This window comes from Acomys minous (assembly GCF_964271855.1).
Source record: "Acomys minous genome assembly, chromosome: 2".
Classification (NCBI taxonomy): Eukaryota; Metazoa; Chordata; class Mammalia; order Rodentia; family Muridae; genus Acomys; species Acomys minous.
The window spans coordinates 86,519,079-86,535,169 of NC_140484.1; the positions used below are offsets into that span (position 1 = coordinate 86,519,079).

Sequence of the window (16,091 nt, forward strand, 5' to 3'; positions counted from 1 at the left end):
GAGCTGAGAGGGTCACTGTGGGGAGGGGCCGGGGGTGGGGGATAAAACCAGATAGAGCACCAGAGTTCGTGTGAAAGTCATACCCCACTCTCCACTCTACTGTGGAGAGTGTTCTGTCCATTGTCTAGATCTGGGTAGGGGTTTAAAATTTACCGCCTGTATTGTCCTTGGCTGGTGCCTTAGTTTGAGCGGGACCCCTGGGCCCAAATCTGCCTATCATAATGTTCTACTTGTAGGCTTCTAGGACCCTCTGGATCCTTCTAGTTTGCTATTCTCCCATGCTTCTCTCATCTAGAGTCCCACTAGAATGTCCTCCCCTCTGTCCCAGTCTCCTAGTAAGTGAAGGCTTTCATGGATAACCATTGAGACGTAACAAGAATAAAAAAAAAAAAAAAAAAAAAGACCAGATAGAGCAACACATCACTCAGACACAGTGTAAAAACACTTTTGTCTTAACTTAGGCTTAATTTCCCATCACGTGGCTAGCACAGCAGCGGTCACGATAGTTAACATTTATTGAGCACTTGTCAGAGACCAGGCACTTCTGAAGCAAGTATGGGTACAAGAATGTGCTTTCGTCTGCTCCCCAAGTCAACTCAGTGAGGTAGGGACTATTACCATGGACGAGACAAGCGAGTCACAGAGCCAGGATTTGAACCAGTCACTACCCTAAAGCCTAGGTACGACCTCCGCGCCCCTCCCCATGGGTACTGGAATCAGCAGAGAGGCCAGGCCTTTGACTATGGTGTCTGGTGGATGTCAAACAGCCAAGATGGCCGGACAGACTGAGAGCTGGCAGGGGGAGGGACCTGAGGTGGAAGGGTGAAGTCCTCCTGAGGTGAGAGAAAAGCCAGCCTAAAGTAGCTTTCCTGGCCTCTTGCCTGCCAGGGCCACGTTGGGTGGCAGATGCTGGCAATGCCTCCCCCTTTTTCCCCCCCAGCGGCATGCCCACTGCCTCCCCAGCAAGAAGAGCCCAGAGTTCAGGTCACAGATGGGAGGCTTTATTGACAAGTGGAGTTCTGGGCAAGGACACAGGGCACTGCTCTGAGAGTCCCGGCTCAGGACGAGTCTGAGGGCCTCTTCACCTCAGGGACTTCCCTTCCCCTCACCAGGCTGAACTTTCTAATATTTCTTTTTCTAGCACCCGAGACAGGCCATCGGCTACCCACCAACGCCTTCCGGACAAAGTGACTCACGGCTGCCCATGTGGAGCCAGGAGTGGAGTTTTGCCTGAAGTGTATCTTGTAAGGCAGGCACGGTGCCCTCCTCAGCCTCCCAGGCAGGCGTATCAGTGTCTGCCCAGCACCCCACTTCCCAGCCTCTCAGGGTGGGGGACAAAATGAGGCAGCAGCCCCCGGATCTCTCTGCAGGATGCTAAAGGTCAGGGACACAAGCCTGAGCCGGGGACCGGCAAGGTCTCCACTGTCCTCCTGCGTTATCCCCCTTTGTGGCAAAGCCTGCCCCACGGCGGTGAGCATTGGGCATGTCTGGGTGGGCCCCTCTCCCGTGCTCTGACACCCACCTTCTCCCTGGCTGGCAGGGTTCCTCAGCCCCCACTTTTTAGAAGGCATGAACAGGGCTGGGGCCTGCCCAGGTATTTCTTAGGGGCTACAGAAACAGCAATTGGCTCCCTACTTGGGGGGGAGGGTGCTTTTTCCCCATTACCTGTCTGCGTGGGGCAGGGTAAGTCATGGAGAGCCAAGACTGGCTTTGAGACCTCAGCTTGAGGAACCCTGAAACCTTCTATAGCCTCCCCAGTGTTGGGCAAAGACACAGGGGTAAGCCAGTCCTGAGCTCGGCCAGGGAGGAGCAGGGAACAAAAATAAACCTGGTACGGGCTCCTGCTGGGGCCAGAAATAGCATAGTGACAAGCGCCTTGTAACACCCCGGGGCACACAGCAGCAGGGAGGCTGAACCGAGGAAGGTCTTGTCTCACACCGGACCCTCATCTGGCCGAGGGGCTCGCACACCATCCACCCTACGTACCACACTTCACTTTCCACGTGCCCACATAAGCGAGTGTGGGCCAGAAGGCTGCAGCTCAGGAGAGGGATTCCGGGGAGATGCTAAACTTGGGCTTGGCCTTCGCCACAGCCACACTGCGCTTGCGCAGAGGTCCCCGCGCAGAGGCGAGGGTCAGGGCCTCCAGCAGGCTGCGGTCCTCATCAAGCTGGCGGGCCGTGCAGAGTGGGGTGGGCACTTTAACGGTGTTACCAAATTTGGAGTAGTCCACAGAATAGCGGCCGTCCTCCTCGGCCACAATGGGCACAAAACGCTGCCCCCAGAGAATCTCGTCAGCTAGGTAGGAGGTGCGGGCCTGGGTGGTGATGCCTGTGGTCTCTACCACGCCTTCCAGGATGACAATGATCTCCAAGTCCTGGTGGTGGTGCAGGTCGCCAGGAGCCAGGTCGTAGAGCGGGCTGTTGGAGTCGATGACGTGGTAGATGATGAGCGGGGCCACCAGGAAGATGCTGTTACCGCCCACGCCGTTCTCCATGGGGATGTCCACCTGGTGGAGAGGCACCACCTCGCCCTCGGGGCTGGTGGTCTTGCGTACCACCTGCATGTGGATGGTGGCGCTGATGATCATGCTCTTTCGGAGGTCCCCCACGCGAAGCATGAAGCAGAGGCGGCCGTGGCGCAGGGTGATCACCGCATGCTTGCTGAAGATGAGGGTCTCCGCTCGCCGGTGCGCCTGGGCCGTCTTCATGAAGATGCAGCCCAGCATGATGGCGTTGATCATCAGCCCTACGATATTCTGCACGATGAGGATAAGGATGGCCAGGGGACACTCCTCTGTCACCATGCGCCCGCCGAAGCCGATGGTCACCTGGACCTCGATGGAGAAGAGGAAGGCGGATGAGAAGGAGTGGATGCTTGTGACACAGGGCACGGTGCTGCCCTCTCCGGGGGCCAGGTCACCGTGGGCGAAGGCGATGAGCCACCAGACCATGGCGAAGAGCAGCCAACTGCACAGGAAGGACATGGTGAAAATGAGCAGCGTGTGGGGCCATTTGAGGTCCACCAGCGTGGTGAACACATCCTGCAGGAAGCGGCCCTGCTCTCGAATGTTCTTGTGGGCGACGTTGCAGTTGCCTTTCTTGGACACGAAGCGAGCCCTCCTCTCCCGTGTACGGTACCTGGGCTCTGTAGGGTCCTCTGCCAGCCGGGTCAGCACATATTCCTCAGGGATAATGCCCTTTCGGGACAGCATGGCTCCGGTGGCCCCAGGAAGGGGCTTCCCCCATGGGGGGTCACTGCACTGACTTGGCCTAGGGCCTGTCTGTGGGGGTCCTCTTTCTGAGCCCTCTTCTCCTCAGGCTACCCTAAGCTTATATTAACCTCTAGGCTGATCTGCCCCCCAGCTGGGTCCTGCTTCTTTCTGTACCAGCTTCAGATGCCGGCTCTATCTGCTCATTGCTTACTGAGCCTCCAATCCAGCCTGTGCTCTACCCTGGACCGCCTTTCAGAGCTCCTCCACCACCTCTGGACCTCCCCAAAACTCCCTTTCCCTGGCCCCGGCCTTTCTTCTCAAACCACCTCAGAACTTATCATCTCCGAGTCTTTCAGCTCCCCAGCCCCCATTCCACCCCCTCCCCCGCTATTTTCTGGCCTCACCCACTTCTGTCTCCGGTCCCCTCTAAGCACCAGATTTACTTCTTGCCTCAGTCTCCCCTGCAGGTGTGCCCTCAATTTCCTACCCCACCCCTCCCCTAGCGCCCTCGCCGCTCTCCGGATCCTTCTCCAGCTCTCGTCCTTTCTGTCTCCTTGGGATCCCGCGCCCTTCGAGTCACCCCGCAACCGGCTGCACTCGGGATCCCCCTCGCCCCCCGCCGCCCAGACCCCGCTGGCTCCGTGTCGCGGCCTCCCTGCTGCCCTGCCGCCCCGCCCGCCAGCGGCCCCCGCCGTTCCGTCCCCGCCCCGCCTGTCGCCGCCGCACCTGCTCCTGCTGCTCAAGCCGCGGCCACCTCCCTGCCCCCTCCCACTCCGGGAGCTCACTCCGGGCCGGGCTCCCGGGCGTGTGTCTGGTCTGTGAGCCGGTCCTCTGGCAGCGACCCGTGCGCGGTGGGGGTGCGAGGTTGCGGGCGGGGGGCTCGTGAGAGCAAGTGCAGCCTCCGCCGCCAGGGGGCGCCAGATTTGCTCCCGGGAGATGGAGGGGAGGGGGCGGGTGCAGGGTTGGGCCTGGGCATAAGCTCCGCCCACAGAGGACTTTCCTCCCGCCCTTGCCGGCTCACCATCCTCAGCCGTGCCATAGGGCTTTCTTCAAAGGGACGGCTTTGAAGAAGTTCCTTTTGTGAAATCTCTTAGTCTGGCCCTATTGTCCTGACTTTTGCCTTCCACAGTCTGTAGTTGGGTCTTACCTGCCTCTCACTCAGCACTTGATTGCCAGGGAAGGAAGGCAGTGAGAGACATCAACTCCAGGGCTGGGATGAGATGAACGTTAGCCTCAGGACTTCTCTGCTGATGACTCTTCTCCACTTGGGGGTTATTTATTTATTTGTTTATTTACCTATTTGAGGCAGAATTTCTTGTAGCTCAGGACGGTGTCGAACTTGCCATGCCGTAGAGGATGACCTTGAACTTGTGGTCCTCCTGCCTCCACAGTGCTGGGATTGCAAGTGTACAACAAGGCCTTGGCTACCGCCCCTGCATTTTCAGAGGGTTTTTTCTGCCAGCATTTGCTCTGCACTCTGTACACCTGTAGCCTGATGTCTTCCCCCCTTAGCCCTGGGGTTAGGAGTGAGGGTCTGGGCCTGGGCTTTTCAGGGCTAGCTTGGGCACAGAGTGAGAGACCCAGGTTATTGCCAAGAACAGGGGTGATGTTTTCATTGCAGACGCCACCCTAAGAGTGGCTCCAGAAGGCTGTTGGAGCTATGATGTCCTGCCCAGGAGCTCAGCTCCTTTGAGACGATAGCAGTACTGGGAATGTGGGCCATCGTGGCACGTTTTCATACCGAGCGGAGGACTTTTAGATGGAGTTTTCTCCAAATCCACCAAGAGGTTGAGTGGACGCTGCTACAAAGAGTGAGTGGGGGCTGGGCCACACCAATAGGGGGTATTGTCCCTAGGGCAGGGAGGTAAAACAAGTGAAGAAGAGAACAGGCAGTTTGAGGACACAGTTGCACAGGAAATCTCTGAGGCCACTTCAACTTTTTTTTTTTAATTTATTTATTGCATTTGCATTGGTGTTTTGCCTGCATGTCTGTGAGAGGGTGTCGGATCCTCTGGAACTGGAGTTACAGACAGTTGTGAGCTGTGAGTTTCCATGTGGTTGCTGGGAATCGAACTCAGGGCTTCTGGAAGAGCAGCCAGGGCTCCCAACCACTGAGCCATCTCTCCAGCCCACTACTTTGACTTTTAGCCATGAGAAAAGGACCCTTGGAGAGCTCCAGGCACCCTGGACATCTTTGCATTAGTCCCGGGGGTGGGGGGTGGGGAGATAAAGGAGGAAGGACTGGTAGGTTTACTTGGCCCGGAGGGTAGTATACGCAACTGGGTGAAGCAGAGGCGGGCTTTGAGTGACACCAGCAGGGTACACGGCAGTAACCTGAGATGGCCCACATGGCAGAGAGGCCCAGGTCTGAGTTGGCGGACCATAATTAGATCATTATGCAAAGATTTGGGCCAGGATAGCCTGGAACATTCTTTGACTTCCCTGCTCTTCCTCTGCTGTTCCCTTGGGGTGTGGAGTCCTTTCCCCTAACCCTCTTGGTGTCTGCAGGGAACTGCTGGGCCCACTGAGGCATCCTAGGGTTGAGAGGCCAGGCCCCGCCCTTCCGTATGGCCTTAGCTAGTCCCCGCCCCCGGGGAGAAGAGGCTGACTGTCTTGCCGGAAGAGCTCAGCTTCCTTCCTTGTTTGTGTCCCCATTGGCTCACGGTTATCTCCCCAAAACACTGTGCTTGTAGAGTCCTTTTCTGGAGAGCTATCCCACACTCACTGTCCTAGCATTGAGGGTCTCTGCTGCTCCCCTTTATCCCCTCCACACCCCTCCACGAGCCACTCGACACACCCACTGTCACTGCTGCCCCTTCAGGCTTGCCGCGTGGTCCCCGCCTTCCTCTCCACGCCTCTGTCTCTCCGACTGTCTAATTTCTTCTCTCTACACCGAACACGAATCCTGCCTTTCCCAGGCATCCTGCCAGGCCTCACAGAGCTCGCTCTTGAGTTCCTCTGGCTCCTGGCACCCCAGGAACGGCCTGGGCTGACCTCCTTCTGTTACTAGTGAACTCTCCTTATGTTACAGGGCTCTGACCCTCCTGCAGCCCCCGGATGAAGACCTAAGACTCCTAGGTCTGCAACCCCAGGGTCTCATAAGCCAGCGCTTCAGGCAGTATGCTAATCATAACCAAATGATATGTAAATGAGCACCTGCCATTTCTTGGCTGCGCAGAGGGTTATATGCCTGTCCCCCGGTGCAAATGGGCTTGGGGTAAGCTGTTGTTTTGGTCTCCCGGTTTCTGGTCCTTGGCATCTTTGAGCCACCACCTGGCTGGCTTGTAGAGACCCCCCCCTCCCACTTCTGAAGCTCGTGGGGTTGGGTAGGGAGGCAGAGGTGGGGAATCTAAGATCCTGGCCTAGCTGCAGAGCATCCGTGATTGGGTGGGTATCAGCATGTGACCAGGTGAGTCTGTCTTTTGGGATTCAGTCCTAGGACCTTACTGGAGTATTGGGAAAGAAAACCTCAGTTTCCTCCTGATTGCTCTGGGACAGGCTACTACCCAGCCCTTTGTCACCGGACAGAGAGAAAGAAGTGGGATTCCAAAATGGAGACACCACCCCGATGCCAGAAACCTGGAGTCACTCGTGTTTGAAGTAACGCTCATCCAGGTCACTCTGGCCAGTCACGTGCCACAGCAAGTTCAACTTCTGGTTTAAGCCATGTTGAGTTCCTGTTACTGGAGATGCTGGGGGGCCAGACCCCATGATTATAAACTGGAGGTGGGGCGGGGCATGGTGGTGCATGCCTTTAATCCCAGCACTGGGTAGGCAGAGGCAGGCAGATTAATGTGAGTGTAAGGCCAGCCTGGTCTACAAAGCGAGTCCAGGATAGTCAAGGCTACACAGAGAAACCCTGTCCTGAAAAAAAAAAAAAAGGTGGAAGTGGGGGAGCTTTATAGAGATTGCTCCCTTATTTGATGGGGCTGCATGGAGCCCTTACCTTGCTGAGGTCCAAATTCCATCCCTAGATTCATATGTTGCTGCCTCCAGTTACATGTATTTGGGGCCAGAGCCCATGAGGAGGTAATTAGGTTCCGTGAGGTCGTGGGCAGGAGCTAATCCAATATGGCTAGTGACTTAGAGGAAAAACACAGAGGTGTGGGGAGAGGGGAAGCTGGTATTGAGAGGTTGGGAGGACACAGTGAAAAGGCTAAGGACAGAGGCCTCGCGACAGACCAAAGCTGCCATCGTCTTTATCTTGACTCCCAGCCTCCGGGCCAGGGAGACATACACTCTTGCGGTAAAAGGCCAGCCCGTCTGTGGCATTTTGTTACGGCAGCTGGATCTGCCCGATACGGACCAGGAACACGTTTTTGCCTCTGCTCCCATGGCATGGCACCTTCAAGTTGGCTTGGTGCTAAAGGTTGGTGTCCTGCACCCATGGGAACCACTGCCCCGTGCACAGAACCAGAGGCTCCGGTAGCAAAGAATCAGCTTCTTTATTTACACGTGATTTACAGTAAGAAACCCTAGGCAAGCAAGTGAGGTGTGGCGTGGCACTTTGGCACTGGCAGGTCACTTGTCCGCACGGACGAAGGAGGCGAAGACGCTGTCCTTTTGGCTCAGCAGCTTCTCCGGCTTGTCAAACTCCAGGATGGCGCCCCTCTTCAGCACCATCACCAGGTCTGCGCTGAGGATGGTGTGCACACGGTGCTGGGTGGGCATGGGGGTGGCGCTGGTTAGTGTGGTGGGCAGGACAGCCGAGGAATGCTGTCCTCCCCTAGCCTGGAGGACATCTACGGCCACCGTGTCTCCTCTCTCTCCTCTTCCCTCAACACCCCCTTTTTCTTCACTTGGTCCTGACAGACCCGACAGACCGGAAGCTAACTATGTAACCAAGGATGACCTTGAACCTCGGCTCTCCCTTCCACTTCCTGAGGGCTAGGATTACAGTGTCAGCACCACACCGGATTCTGCAGCGCTGGGGATAGAACCCACGGCTTCACCCCTGTAGGAAAGCGTTCTACACAGCCCAACTGTGTCCAATCGGAGGTGGTGGTGGTTCCAGACCTCTGCCTTTCTCTCCTCTATTAAAACCTCAGCTCTGCAACCCCACCCTCCACCCCTCCCCCCACCCCCTCCACCCCCCTCTTCAGGCTCCCCCTTTCAGTGAGAACTAGCCGCAGCCTAGCTCACAGGGCTTTAGGGGAGGGTGTATCTCGGAATCCAGGGAAACAGGGAAAAAGCCTGAGGGCAAGTAAAGGTGTAAATCTCTAGACACCCCCAAATTCTGCTCTGTCCTCTTGCAAGCTTTCTAGATTCCCTGTCCTGAGCAGTCTGGGATCTTGTCCTGACTACAGAGACCAGTTTTTTGGTGACAGTGCCAGAGGCGAGCTTTCCCTCCTGGTGTCCTCCTTACCGCGATGGTGACCACGGTGCGGTCTGCGAAGGCTGTCATCACCACCTTCTGGAGGATGTTTTCCTGTTAGGTGGAGGTAGCAGCTGGTGGCTCATCTGCTCCATGGGATGGAGCTGGGGACATGGGGGCCCAGGTACCCCAGCTGCCATTTGCTCCCGCACCTAGCTCGATGCCAGCCTCCTCTCTGGCTTTAGTCCCAGAGGACTGACCAGGTTCCCTGGACTTAGGGGCTGGACTTGCTTCTGCCACCTAGCCCTTGGTGTGATCATCAACTTGAGGCTTAAGACCCCTCTGTGCCAACTGCTCCCTAACACACCATCCCAGGACCAACCGTAGCCATGTCGATGGAGGCAGTTGCTTCATCCATGATGAAGATGCTGGTCTTCCTCACGAAGGCCCGTGCCAGGCAGAGCAGCTGCCTCTGGCCCTGGCTGAAATTCTCCCCTCCTTCTGTGATGATGGCGTCTGGGGGGTTAGACACGGGGGGGGGGGACTCAGTTAATCCTTGCCATGAGCGGAGTAGCCCCGTGGTTTTATGAGTTGTAAGAGGATATATGTACAGGTATGTATGTGGCTGTGTCACTGTGTGTGTAGGGAGGACGTATCTGACACAGCTGGGCTTCCGTTTGTGTGGATACAACGTGCGGTGGTCATCTGGGTGCTGTGCACTTCTGGGGCCCTGGGCAGGCCTGGTGAGAAGCCCCCACAACCAGCTTGTCCAGCCCCACAGTGGCTCTGAATGACCCCGGACTGGGGCAGTCTTCCCAGTGGACTGTTATGAGGCATATTCTACACTTATGTCCACTGGGACTTCTCTCTCCAGAGCAGGTGGATGGGGCAAGGCTGGCCCGAAGATACTCTGTGGCGTGGGGACTTGCAAGCTGTCTCCCAGGGACCCACTCCCACGCTAGACTCGGAGCTAGGTGATTTATGTGACCCTAGGCAAATTGGCTGACTTCTGGACCCCCTGTATGGTGAAGGGTGGTCACTGAGTTCTAGCTACACGCGGGGATCCAAACTCGGGCCTCATCTCAGGCATGGGTGGGAGGTTCTCTCTCTCAGGCCCATCTGTGCAAGGAGCAGTCACCCAGGCCTCCCGGCAGCGCCTTCACCACCAGCTTCAGCTGGGCGATCTCCAGGGCCTCCCACAGTGTGCTGTCTGAGCATTTCTTCTCTGGGTCGAGGTTAAATCTGGAGGGGGAGGGGAGACACAGAGAGGCCCTCAGAAAGCGGGGTTCTACCTAGAGCAGCGACTGAGAACCTAGTGGGGGGGGCAGGGTGCACTGAGGAGATGGCAGTGAGTGAAGAGCTGGGGTCACGGGTGGGGCCCACAATTCCTGCTTAGGCTGCATGAAGAAGGCTGTGAAAGAGGCCTTTCTTTCGCTAAGGACTCTGGTTCCCCATCATGTGCTCAGAGAGCAAAGCTGGCCTAGGGCTGGGACAGGAAGAGTGCAGGGTCTCACCTAATGGTGCCGCTGAAGAGCACAGGGTCCTGGAGGATGATGGACAGGCGTGAACGTAGTGTGTGCAACGGCAGCTTGGCGATGTCAATGCCGTCGATGATGATGCGCCCTGTGTGGAGATGATGTCATAGGTCAAGTGCCACCAGGGCGGGAGTGGTGCTGGGAAGGAACACAGCCTGGGACATGGATCCCGGTGAGGATACAGAAAGGCAAGGATTGCTGGGTTTCCTGTGACATCCCAACGAGAGGCCAGGACTGAGGTCTTGCCTGGTTGCTGTGAGAACCCGTGTACATGCGTGGCAGCGAACACACAAATCACCTTCAAACATATCCACCATTCGGAAAAAGGCGAGAGAGAAGGAGGACTTCCCACTGCCTGTGCGACCGCAGATCCCAATCTGGAAGCAGAGAAGCAGGTGCACCACTGTGGCCCTGGGTGTGCACAGGAGCAGGAGTCACACCACTGTGGCCCTGGGTGTGCACAGGAGTGGGAGTCACACCACTGTGGCCCTTGGTGTACACAGGAGTGGGAGTCACACCACTGTGGCCCTGGGGTGTGTACAGGAGCGGGAGTCACATTACAGTGGCCCTGGGTGTGCACAGGAGTGGGAGTCACAGCTCTGTGGCCCTGGGTGCGCACAGGAGCAGCGAGGGGTCACAATGCTGTGGCCCTGGGATGTGCACAGAAATGAGAGTCACAGGACTGTGGCTCTGGGGTATGCACAGGTGTTCACAGGAAGGAGTGGGAGTCATAGGGGTGTGGCCTTGGGGTGTGCACAGATGCAGGAGTCACAAAGCTGTGGCCCTGGGTGTGGGTGCACAGAAGCATGGGTCACAGCACTGTGGCCCTGGGTGTGTACAGGAGTGGGAGTCACAGTGCTGTGGCCTTGGGGTGTGCACAGGTGCAGGGCCACAATGCTCTGGCCCTACAGTGTGCACAGATGTAGGAGTCACACTGCTCTGGCCCTGGGTGTGCACAGGTGCGGGGTCACATCATGTCCTCTCATCTTGGCTTCCTGACCAGCTTCTCTCTGGCCAGGCTGGACCCAGGGTTAAGCTTGTTTCCTGTGGTTGATTCAGAGCGGGCTCTCTTGGGGACCCAAGAGTAGCGTATAGGTACAGACGGCGTGTTGTGCAGGCCTTGCTATGTACGGCTCTGCAGGGACTGCCCACAGCCTGTTTGGTAGCTGTCAGGGAGCCTTAGTGTGCATGTGTACGGAAGGACAGCGTGGAATGGTGGGTGCCGCCCGCAGGGTGCCTCTGAGCTCTCCCCCTGCAGGAGGGCCGTGCCTGATCCTATCGCTTCTTGGTCCTTGGGCTCTATGAGGACCCTACATAAAGGACTGAGGCAGAGACGGAGATAGTGACACAGAAAGAGCAGTGTGGAAGAGACAGGCTGGCATGGAGAGCTTCCCCGAGGCCGGACATATTAAAGACAACGACACCAAAAGGACAGAGAGACAAAGGCGAAGAAAAGAAGGACATGCCAGTGATTGACTGAGTAAGGAGGGACGTGAGGAGACAACTCAGAGCACTGGACAGCGAAAGCATCCCCCTCCCCCTCCCTGTCTCCACCCCTGCCTCCTCCTACCCCCCCCCCGACCCCACCTCCAAGCTCAAGGGGGATGCAGCAGGGAACACTGCCGGGAAGGGACCCTCTAACTCAAGGAAGTCCAGGATGGCTGCTTCTGTGGTGGGTGAGGCCCGAGGGTAGGAAGAGGGCCACAGCTGACCTTCTGTCCTGGGGAGATGACAGCGTTGACGTGCTTCAGCACAGGCCTCAGGGAGCTGTCGTAGCGCACACTCAGGTTTTGAATCTGGATCTTCCCCTGGTCTGGCCAGTTCTTGGGGATCAACGACGGTGCTGGGGGCCAGGCTGGGGGGTCAGCCATGAGGCACGGGCCACTGCTAGCACCCAGGAAGGTCACCTGCCTCCCGCCGGGGACAGCCTGTGTAGCGTCTCACCCAGCAGCCCCTCATAACTCTCAGCCTCAGTTTTCAGGAGGATGTGGATGCGCTTCACCGCCCCCAATTGGATCTCCATATCCGCCAGGTTCCTCACCATCCAGTTGAGGTAGTTGGAGACCTACGGGGGGGGGGGGAGGTTTCCCAGTCAGTCACAGCTGCTTAGCAGCCACCATTTTCCCCTTGGCCTCCAAGATAGCTCTCTATATGCTGAGGAGGACTAGGAGCCTCTGTGAGCCTTTTGCTCCCCACCAACTGCTTGTGCACAGTGGCGACTGGGGCCATGAGAGTGTTACAACGGCAGTGCTTCCTAGCCTGTCACCTGTTTGCTATCCCTTCAGCCAAGCCTGGGTGGGGGTGTACCATCTCTCCCGTACCTCAGTTGAGGAAACTGCCCTGGTTGCTTGAGAGCTAGTATCTGACTGGGGAGGACCCTGCCCCAGGCCGTTTGCACTCACCATCAAGGCATAGGTGAGGCCCAGGCCCACCAGGCCAGCAGAGAGCTCCCTGTGCAGGGAGTTGGAGATGGAGGTAGCAGCGGCTATGAGCACCACGCATGCTCCGATGTACTCCTGAGGAAGGACAGAAGCTGGCTCAGGTTGTTGTGGGTCAGGGCCTGGGGTACCTCATCTTGCCTCCACCTTGGGGCAGAGAGCAGCTCAGCCAGCCTGACCCCCAGGCTCCCAACACCAGACACAGACACACAAGAGGCTGGCGGAAGCTGAGGCCTAGGAGCTAATGTTTGCTCTGAGGCTATGAACCTTACTCCCTGAGGAACGGTGCCTCACCGCCCAGCCCAGGGAGCACTGTGTGTGTGTGTGTGTGTGTGTGTGTGTGTGTGTGTCACATGGCCCACTGAAGGATCTTATAGCCCATGCAGGCCTTGAACTTTGTACCCTTCTGCTGCTATCCCCAGGGTGCTGGGATTACAGAGATGATGTAAAGGTCGAACCCAGGGCTTTGCACATACTAGGGCAAGCACTCTCCCAGCCGAGCTACAGCCCCAGATCCAACCTCCATTGTTGTCAGTGTCTGCACCCTGCACACACCTGCACTCTCCCTGTTCCTGGAACATCCCTGGGATGTTTGGGGTGAAGATGCAGGGTTAGATGTGGGAGGACTATCGGGGCGGGGTACGAGGAAGGCTCTGGGTTCATCAGCTATAGCCTCTTTACCCCTTGTCCCAGCTCCGCACCCCCTAACAGAAGCTCTGCCCCAGGCCCCAGAGTGGGGGTGGCACTTGCCATACGGACTTCCAGCCATCTGTTGGCCGCCGTGAGGAAGAGAGAGGCGATGTTGTTGGAATCAGTATACTCTAGAAGCTTCTTCTGGAACCGGGCCTCGTACCTGGAGGGGTGAGAAGATGTGGAGGAAGAAGGTGGGGCTTCCCTACACAGGTCAGCGTGTAGGTCCACTGTGCATGTAGTCCCTGCCTGGCCACCCTCTCTCCTGCTTCTGGCTCCCTGGAGTACATTAGATCCCTAACTGGTGTCCTGTTTTGCTCTTTCTTTCTTTCTTCCTCCCTCCCTCCCTCCTTCCCTCTCCTCCTCCTCCTCCTTCTTTTTGGTTTTTAGAGACGAGGTTTCTCTGTGTATCCTTGGCTGTCCTGGACTCACTCTGTAGACCAGGCTGGCCTCAAACTCACAACGAACGATCCACCTGCCTCTGCCTCCCCGTGTGCTAGGACTACAGGCCTGTGCCACTGTGCCCAGCATCTCTAATCTTTTTTTTTTTTTGGTTTTTTGAGACAGGGTCTCTCTGTGTTAGCCTTGGCTGTCCTGGACTCACTTTGTAGACCAGGCTGGCCTCGAACTCACAGCGATCCGCCCGCCTCTGCCTCCCGAGTGCTGGGATTAAAGGCGTGCGCCACCACGCCCGGCCCATCTCTAATTTTTTAAATCATGAAGGGGGTCTGCTTGAGAGCATCAGTGGCATCTGGAACTCAGGACCACCTCTTCGGCAGGGGCCACAGCAGCCCCCCAGCCGTTCAGAGCATCGTCTCCTCTGCCTGCCCCCCCCCCTGCCCTGGAGCCCTTAGTTCACGCGCTTTCCCTCCCCCAGGAGCGTTCTCCCTTGCTCTTTACAAATCTGGTCCATTTCAACTCTCAGGCCTTTCCTTAGCTGCACCTCCTCAGAAACACCTTCGCTGGCTCCTCCCTTCCCTCCAGTATTTCTGGGAAGCTCTGTCTCTGCTGCCTTTTAGCTGCTGGAAGTCGGCTTGAACACTCACTCTTCCAGCCACTATGATCCAGCTTGCCCACACATCCACACTGGAGCATGTGTGAGCATAAGAAGTGTGTCTCCCAGGCTCACAGGGCCTGACACTATCCTGAAAACATTAGTGGAACAAGTGTGTTGCTCCTCGTAGCTTCGTCCTCCCCAGTAGGTAGGATCTTGCCAAACAGGGATGCCCCCCAACCCCAGACCCTGTCAAATTTTTTTCCTGCACCACTGTACCCAGACCTGCCTTCCTCTGGTGGCCTGGGCTCCTCGGTCACCTCCTTCAGACCTTGCTGGCATCAGCCAGGCCCTGAGGTGGCATAGAAGTGCTTGTTTAATGATGAACAAAGGGAGCAATTGAAAAGCCATCTTGATACTAAAGCGGGAAAAACCAAACTTGGGGGCTCGGAGGGACGAACGGAGTCCATGACTTGTTGGACATGTGTTTCTTACCCCTGAAGCTGTTCGCTCTGCTTGAACTATTTCTGGGCAGAGGACATGCATCCAAGGATGGTAAAAAAGCACCTCCGAGGTGTTGGGGAGTGCGTGCTGCACAGCCAAAGTGGTGGATGGGTGTGGGTGGGTGATAGGTCTGAGGTGTGAATCTCAGCATGATTAAGAGGGCTTGAGTAAGTACATGACGGTGTGTGTGTGAGTGTGTGTGTGAGTGTGTGTGTGTGTGAGTGTGAGTGCGTGTGTCCGTCCGAGAAAAGGTGAGGAGGAGTGTATGGGGGTCTGAGGACCTGTGTGCATGGCAGGAGAGTCAAGGCAGGTGACAGTTGTGTCTGGGGACTGGAAAGGAGCTCCAGAGCAGTGCAAACCCAGACCAGCATCCAAACACCGTGAGCAATGTTAGGATGAAGATGGCTTTTTCATGGGCAACGTGGGGACACGGATGTTTAACATGAACTGAGGGCCTCTGGGCCACGCCAAGCCCAGAGCAGGGCACTGTAGAAACCGTGCCGTCTCTGTCCCACCCTTGTCACGTTTCCACTGCATCACGACTGGGCAGCAGCCACTTTCCCTAGACTTCGCTCCCAAGGAAGTGCTTATTTGATGATGAACAACAAGAAGCCATCTTGATGCCACGGCCCAGCGCAGAGCAGCCGGGTTTAAGCTCACACCTCCATCATGTGGCTGTTGTGAGGGTGACTGGTAATAACTCACATGCAGCATTTAGCCTTTGCCACTCAACCAGTGTGAAATCAATAGTGCTAGTTAGCTTCTACCAGGTCAGACTCCTGGGCCAACGCCAGCAAATTAGACAGCAGTGAGTAAAAGTCTTCAACCTGAGAGATGGCCTGTTTGGGCAACGAGCCAGTGGGACCATGGTTCACCACAGGCTTGGTCTGAGCCCTGGTCTTGGTCTGGGGCTAAGTGACAGAGAGTGAATCCACTCAGAAGTCTAGCTCGCTTACCAAAGTCAGTCTTAAATGCCAGGGCCCAGCCCAAGTGGCTTCTAGACACCAATTTTATTTATTTATTTATTTTGGTTTTTCGAGGCAGGGTTTCTCTGTGTGGCCTTGACTGTCCTGGACTCGCTTTGTAGACCAGGCTGGCCTCAAACTCACAGTGATCCGCCTGCCTCTGCCTCCCGAGTGCTGGGATTAAAGGCGTGCGCCACCACCGCCCGGCTGAATAGACACCAGTTTTAAAACTCAGAGCAAAGGCTGGCCCGAAGGTGAAAGCATCCTGGGGCAGCTGGGAGCCAAGTCTGGAGCTCTGTGCCAGGCTTCGAGGCTTCTGTGTCAACCTGTACCTGCTTGTGAGGGGGAGGGGACATGCTGGGAATGTAACCCAGGCTAAGGCACAGCTCTGTTCTGCTCTCCTCAGATGACATCTGAGAGGCAAATTCCCACAGGCC

At 56.8% G+C, this 16,091-nt stretch overlaps 2 protein-coding genes across 8 annotated transcripts in view; both read right to left on the reverse strand.

Annotated features, from left to right (window-relative positions):
- Positions 1 to 497: 497 nt before the first annotated feature.
- On the reverse strand, positions 498 to 4,093 carry KCNJ11 (potassium inwardly rectifying channel subfamily J member 11). Of its 3 annotated transcripts, none has more exons than XM_084773324.1 (2): positions 3,941 to 4,093; positions 498 to 2,969 (listed from the first exon to the last, which is right to left on the reverse strand). In XM_084773324.1, the coding sequence occupies exon 2, from the start codon at positions 2,951 to 2,953 to the stop codon at positions 2,042 to 2,044; it is 912 nt and encodes a 303-aa protein (XP_084629450.1). In that variant the 5' UTR covers positions 2,954 to 2,969; positions 3,941 to 4,093; the 3' UTR covers positions 498 to 2,041. The 3 variants fall into 3 exon arrangements, with proteins under 3 accessions (XP_084629450.1, XP_084629449.1, XP_084629448.1); XM_084773323.1 differs by lacking the exon at positions 3,941 to 4,093 and adding an exon at positions 3,141 to 3,837; XM_084773322.1 differs by lacking the exon at positions 3,941 to 4,093 and having other exon boundaries at positions 498 to 3,836.
- Positions 4,094 to 7,640: 3,547 nt separating this feature from the next.
- ABCC8 (ATP binding cassette subfamily C member 8) overlaps positions 7,641 to 16,091 on the reverse strand; it is an 80,500-nt gene continuing 72,049 nt past the window's right edge. For 4 of the 5 annotated variants that reach the window (XM_084773304.1, XM_084773303.1, XM_084773302.1 and 1 more), the window contains exons 30-39: positions 13,252 to 13,354; positions 12,466 to 12,579; positions 12,008 to 12,128; positions 11,776 to 11,906; positions 10,362 to 10,440; positions 10,043 to 10,151; positions 9,667 to 9,770; positions 8,911 to 9,044; positions 8,580 to 8,642; positions 7,641 to 7,873 (exon numbers count right to left, since the gene is read on the reverse strand). In XM_084773304.1, the coding sequence (XP_084629430.1) occupies positions 7,736 to 7,873; positions 8,580 to 8,642; positions 8,911 to 9,044; positions 9,667 to 9,770; positions 10,043 to 10,151; positions 10,362 to 10,440; positions 11,776 to 11,906; positions 12,008 to 12,128; positions 12,466 to 12,579; positions 13,252 to 13,354 (1,096 nt within the window). In that variant the 3' untranslated portion in view covers positions 7,641 to 7,735. Of the gene's footprint in view, positions 7,874 to 8,579; positions 8,643 to 8,910; positions 9,045 to 9,666; positions 9,771 to 10,042; positions 10,152 to 10,361; positions 10,475 to 11,775; positions 11,907 to 12,007; positions 12,129 to 12,465; positions 12,580 to 13,251; positions 13,355 to 16,091 lie in introns of those variants that run through there. The other variant, XR_014777468.1, reaches the window with a different exon arrangement.